This window comes from Pundamilia nyererei, unplaced genomic scaffold (assembly GCF_000239375.1).
Source record: "Pundamilia nyererei isolate P.nyererei 1_Seehausen unplaced genomic scaffold, PunNye1.0 scaffold00092, whole genome shotgun sequence".
NCBI lineage: Eukaryota > Metazoa > Chordata > Actinopteri > Cichliformes > Cichlidae > Pundamilia > Pundamilia nyererei.
In genome coordinates, this window is record NW_005187493.1 from 1,115,241 (window position 1) to 1,121,652 (window position 6,412).

Sequence of the window (6,412 nt, forward strand, 5' to 3'; positions counted from 1 at the left end):
TTTCAGATAAACTTGTGGTTTATTGCTGAGTGGGCTTATGTAACAGATAAATGAATATGTGCCGGTACACACACCAAAACAGACAAACAAAAACAAAAAACAAGTGCTGACAACCATGCCGAAAACTAGATGCTCCCAACCAGCTAAGCTGTCTTCAGTTGCTCTACACCAAACTCTTGCTGGACAGCACATTCATCTACTAGCTTCCATGGAAAATAGGAAAGGAATGGTTTACAGTATGTGCCTTTTTCTACAGCACAAATTGGTGACAAATGACAAAGTGGCTGGGGTACTAGTAAGCTGCAGTTTCAGGAATACATGACTTTTTTTGGGCTAAAATCCCACCTTTATCTTAGCTGAAAATGCAGATTTTAAGCTTAATAACAATTTTATTAACAAGTAGCGCCTGTTTCCACCATGGTACATTGGCTAGTTAATGCTACTTTATTGAAGCAAAAAGGAGCCAAAGCAGAAAGATCACAAAAAACCCAAACAAGATGTTAAAAAACATCAGAAGTATAGAAGGAGGAATAAGTGACCGTTTTGAATTCCAGCAGCATTTTGTGTTTGTGTGTGTGTGTGTGAGAGAGAGAAAGAGGGGGCTATAGAGAAAAGTTTAAGTCACAGTCAAGCCTCTCAGAGCAGAGAGTCATCTGTGCATCCTCCCTCGAGGCCGTATCGGAACTCCTGCAGGTTGGAAACGCCATAGAAATGGATGAACGCTGCTGCCACGACCAGAACATGAAAAATCTGATGAGAATGGAACTGACAGAAAGAAAGATGTGCATATTAGCAGCATTTATTATCATTTGCTTGGTATTTAAACAAACTACCAAAGATACATCCAGAGGCTACTGCTGAGTATAACTGTTCCTTTAGTCACTCACTCCCTTCTAAACCTACAATAGACTGTAAATACTGAGCTTTGAACTTGCTCAGACTACTACTGACTGCGTGCATGTTTGAGGGAGGAAAAACTTACCCAGATGTCGCACTTGCCAGGGAAAAAGCGTTCAGGGATCCTGGCTGCGTACAGACCAGCGCCAGTGATATACATGGCCCCCATCAGGTAGAACCAACCCATCTGGCCGACTGTGGTTGCCTTAACAAAGCCCTCCTCAATGGTGAAGTGCATGGTGGGAACAATGCCACTTAGTCCGAGACCCATGAAGACGCCTAGAAACATGGATTGCAGTTACATGTCATTAGTTTCCTGAAAATATCCCCACTGCTCAGAAGAGGAATAAATGGAGGTGTGATAAAACTGCAACCAAAACAAACTGCTGCAAGTGTAAACAGTGTGTATGTTCTTTTACTGGCGCCCACCTGCTCTTGTAGGTCTGTGACGAGGTGTAGAGAATCGGTCCCACTGGGCGACAATGATGGCGGCAATGCCGAGGATACATACAATGGTGAGGTAGATAAGGCGAGGCTGAGGGGAACAATAGAATGAGTAGTACAGCCAGGGCACGAAGGAGCCCATGATTAGGAGGGCGATCCCCGAGTAGTCAAGCCTGAGGAGAGAAAATGAGTGTTTGTATAGAAGACCTACAACAGAAATATCAAACTCATTTTACACTGCCGACCACATACAGCCCACTTTGATCTTAAGTGGAACGCACCAGTTTCACTCCTCTTTCTGTCGGTTTAGAAAGTTTTGAAATATTTTAATATTAAAAAAAAGTGCAAGTTCAGAGTTGCCTCTAAGTTTTTCTAGATGAGAACGAAATGCTGCTTTGGTCTTAAATTGTAACAAATAAATCTGTAAAATTACAGAAAAAGTTCTGTTAGCTCACTGCGCAGACTGTCCTGCAATAATAAAACAGATAATTTTTGTTAACTGAGAGAATGTCCTCTTTTTTTCCTTTTACGGCGAACCCAATGTAAAAAAACAAAAAACAAAAAAATCCCCAAACAAACCCTCAAACAAAATCATACATTTTGTTAGTAGACAGTGAAAAAACAGGAACTTTCTGTCATTTAATTGTTTATCTATTACTTAGTTACTTTGGTGTAGTATGAATGGATATAGTGGAGGTCTTTATCAGTAGGAAAGGATGTAAAACCTGTGAAAATACAGTTAAAAGTCTAAAATGCATTCTGTGCTTCACATTTTTCAAAGCCATCAGGTGGGCTAGATTGGGGTCTTTTGCGGACTGATTCTGGGCCCCAGGCCTTAAGCTGCAACACCCATAATCTAGAAGAAGCAAAAACTAAAAACTTTTTCATGTTTCTGAAAAAGGAAAACAACAGAACTTTGTTTCCAGGTCTATTCAAAACATATTGTTGAAATATGATAACTGCCATGTAAACATGAGCTGTGGGTATATTAAGTATAGTGATGCTTCAAGTCTGCCACAATAAATACTCTGCATCTTTAACCACAGATCAATAAAAGCACTGACAAACTCTGGGGTCAGGTTCTTGTTAAATGACCCTTGGAACATGGACAAAAAGGGTTGGCATCAAATCACTAGCTCCCCCTGTTCTTACAGTAATATATGTGTGTGTGTGTGTGTGTGTATCAGTTAAACATCCAAACAGAAACATGTTTTAAAATAAATACTAAAGTCACTTGATGATTAAACAAAAACTATAGAGGATTTAGCATAGCGTTATAAATATTTAATCAACATTACACAACACTCAAGGCAACAAGTACGAGTTGCATGTGTGATTTGAAGATGCGACTGAACTTTAACAGCCTCCATAAACAAATGAAATTTTATTTAGTCTGACAGAAATTAATCGTTCATGATGTGCAAAGCACCGTTTGACAGTGTGAGGCCTTACTTGGAGAATGTGCGAGACACTTTCTCAGAGTGGCAGTAGACCGTATGAAAAAGCCAGGAGAAGCTGAGGCAAAGCACAGCACCCAGGAAGAACATCCCAAACACAACCTTCTCTTGCAGTGGGGCCATAAAATACATGTTGGGCCGCAGCATGGTTAATGTGCCCAGACACAGGAATAAGATCAGCCCTGAGAAAGACAAAACAGGCGGGAAATATGCAGAATGACTCAGATGAAAGTATTTTTGACCATAATGAAAAATTTTATCTGCTGCTAATCAGTTTGTAACGCTCACCTAACAGGTGAGTCCAGATGTTTCCTGTTTCAGTGTGAATTCTGAAGATGCTTCCGAAACAGGCCCGGAAGGATGGCATGGGTGGTCGATGTCCGTGCAGGAGGTAATCATTGTCCTTCAGCCACTCTGGCAGGACATGAAAAGGGATTACTCTCCAGCGCCCCTCCCAGACCTGAAAAACAAGAATAACTTTAGCTCAGAGAGGCATAAATTCTGAGTTTATTGTCTTCAAATAAAACACACAGAAAAATGAAAAACAATACAGGAGTTATATTCAGCATTTTAAAGATTGTGTATGAATTAAAAACAAAAAAACAAAAACCAAATATGGAAAGATGTCTGAGAGTTTGAAGACAAAATTAAACAGACCAATATTATTATAAAAAACAAAAACTCTGTAAATGTGTTGTTACAGAACTGTGACCTAGATATGAAAGACATTTTTCAGTACAAAAAAAGAAGTGCTCATCATTGCTCTTGTGTGGACTACTTACTTAATGAACACAGTTTCTTGTGATTTATTAAGAACACTGACATATTCTTAATAAGCCAATTCATTAGTCTTTTTCCCTCAACGAGTTCTGTTTAAGCATTAAAAGACAATTTTGTTTTTTTTGTTTTACCTTATGTACAAACTCCTCCATCTTCTCCATAGCATGGTGAGCCTGTAGCGGTAAGGTCAGAACCTCACCCACCTCATCATCCTCCTCTTCCTCATCAGCAAGCATTGCGGCTCCCTTTAAAGAGGTTATGACACTACTGAAGTTACAGAGAAATAACAGCTTCTTTCTTTGTTGCTTATTCTGAAACAGTCCTACCTCAGGATGGACACTTTTGGATACTCCCTGCCGCGCCCCTCCCTCTTCCAACAATGGCCCCAGCTCCATCAGCTCAACATCTGGGACCTGGCAGTCCTCAGAGATCCGGCAGTCTGCATCACTGGCAGACCCGTTTCGGCCTGACATAGGGAGACTGCCTGATGATCCACTCACAGTCGATGTATTCTGCTTCAGATGGTATACTTGAATTTCCTCCTGGGGGGCACCAGAATTGCAATCAGCTTTACAATCCAAGTATGTCAACACCTTCATGTAGTCTGACTCCAGTTCTCTTCAGTCCTCGAAACACTCAGTGATTAAAACTACACAACTAAAGACTGCAAGAAAAATAATAAACTAATAAAAGAAAAGTAAAAACAACCACAATTAAATAACGAATATCTATGATAAGACTGATATTACGTTATCTACAGACAAAAATGCCTCACAATGCAAATGAGCTAGAATTAATTATGAGATGATAACTGTGGAGGCAAGAGGCCAACAGTATTATTGGCTGATATCTCTGTTGTACAGGATAAAAGACTAATTTCGAAGCACCCAGAGCACAACCGGAAGAAATAAAAATGAACTGCTTTGTCCACGACTTGAATTCGGAATATTTAAAAGAACTAAACAAAGAAAATCAGGATATGTTGTGTTTTGTATTTAGAACCTGACAAGTATGTCAACTAATATGGAGCTCTAGACCAGGGATGTCACCTAAAACCTGGTCTGAAAGGGGATCAGCTTTAAGTAACTGAGAACACAAAAGCAGAGCCTGCCAGTAAGGAGAAAAGAGGTGACTGACTTTAACCTACATATTTAAATAAGCAGCATTTGAATGTAACATGTTAAGTTTACATTTATCAAATGAAGGGTATATCCTATGAACGCTGAAGCTGATGTTAAACACTTTTCTTTTTTTTGTGCCTGCAGTAAAATAAAGCCATCAGTCCAATTTGCTTCAATTGACCTCATTTGTAAGTGAAGTTTCTGTTTCCATGTTACTGTGTCACTATTAGTAAGCTGCTATATTATATTACTATAAAACATTTAGTATAAATAGTCTGCATTGCCTTGCTTCAGGTTTATGCCTAACTGAGAATAAGCCTTTGTAGAAAAACAAAGTGAACAATGAACGCAATCTGTCTGTGATGCCTTGTTTTTTGATTAAAGTTTAACGGTTATTTCTGCACTTCTGATAAACAAAATGTCCACTGTGCTTCAGGAAATGAGCCCCGCTTAACAAAACTGGTTAGAAAAAAATCACTTTATTACAGATAAATGCTGCTGATTTCCTACTTTCACTCTAAATGAAACCTCTTAAGAGGTTCTCAATAACTCATCTATGCCATAAACCCAACTACTTGTCATTTCATAGGGCTTCAACAGCTCAATAATTAGCACTCACGAAGCAATTAATACGTCTAGTACTTCTAAGAAAACAAAAGACATTAATGTGAGCTTCGCATGAAAACCCTGTGTTACTGACCAAAAAAATAACAACAAGGAAACAAAAGAAGTAGCTAAACTTGTTTAGCTGTACGTCTCCGGACAAGTACAGCACGACGGCAATTCTTATTTCAGACAGGATAACGATTTATGTAACCCTAATACTGACTGCACACACAACACATTTAACCATTTTACTGTTTAGCCCAGGCTCCCAGACGGATGTTGATTAACGTTAGCACAGCGTCAGACGAAACAGGGACCACAAAATGTAAACAACACCAAAATACAGAGGATTTGATACAAATTCTCAGTATCAGTACGCTTTCTTACACTTTTTAAAGAGTAAAGCATTAATTGTAACCTTCTCCGACAACGCTTATAATGAGCTGGTCTGAGGTGCTATAATATCAGGTTGCTAACGTTTCCTTTAAGCTAGCGCCGAGCTGTCGCTGAGGAGGGGACAATTTTCAGAGAATTAACTTAATAATAAAAGTATTTACGAATTCATCAGTCTGAAGTATTATCTAGAAGCTTTACTGTCCCAAGATCCTTTATGACAAGTTCATTTAAAGCAGAAAAGTTACCTGGCAGGGTAGCCTTCAAACCAGGAAGGTGAATTATTTACCGACGAGAAACACAATTCTTTCCGGAAGTTGAAATCTCTTTTGTAAGCCGAATCCAGTTCTCCTTCCAAAATAAAAGCATCCATTCGAATGTCGAGAACAAGTCAGACGTCTTCATGAAGTCAGAAAAGGTTTTTAAATTATTAATTTTAGTCAGTGCAATTCCAAAATGACTTAAACAATGTAAAAATATTGTTTTTAAATGTAAATGTTTACAAATGTAAAACAGACAATAGTGCAGACCCCCAGCCCATTACACAATAACTGGTAGGACTGATATGATACATAGGCGAATGCGTAGTGTTGGAATCTTTGCATTGGCGATTTACATTTCTATAGATGTCTTGGGCATTTACCCAATATATCTGTAAATGATGTTCATCGACTTGTCGATATTTTTGCACAAAATAAGTCCTGATGTCTGCTG

General features: G+C 38.9%; 1 protein-coding gene across 1 annotated transcript; it reads right to left on the reverse strand.

Moving 5' to 3' along the window:
• On the reverse strand, positions 1-6,029 carry adipor1a (adiponectin receptor 1a). The gene is made up of 8 exons (XM_005739511.1): positions 5,947-6,029; positions 3,905-4,120; positions 3,710-3,823; positions 3,087-3,258; positions 2,794-2,980; positions 1,327-1,514; positions 983-1,176; positions 1-765 (listed from the first exon to the last, which is right to left on the reverse strand). Exons 2-8 carry the CDS (start codon positions 4,049-4,051, stop codon positions 637-639), a joined length of 1,131 nt encoding a protein of 376 aa, XP_005739568.1. The 5' UTR covers positions 4,052-4,120; positions 5,947-6,029; the 3' UTR covers positions 1-636.
• Positions 6,030-6,412: the final 383 nt, after the last annotated feature.

Coding starts and splice junctions, on each gene's coding strand:
- adipor1a (XM_005739511.1), bottom strand. CDS start 4,051: ATGTCAGGCCGAAACGGGTCTGCCAGTGATGCAGACTGCCGGATCTCT. Junction 1,515..2,793: donor GTGTCTCGCACATTCTCCAA/GTAAGGCCTCAC, acceptor TTCTCTCCTCAG/GCTTGACTACTCGGGGATCG. Junction 766..982: donor CTGGCAAGTGCGACATCTGG/GTAAGTTTTTCC, acceptor TCTTTCTGTCAG/TTCCATTCTCATCAGATTTT.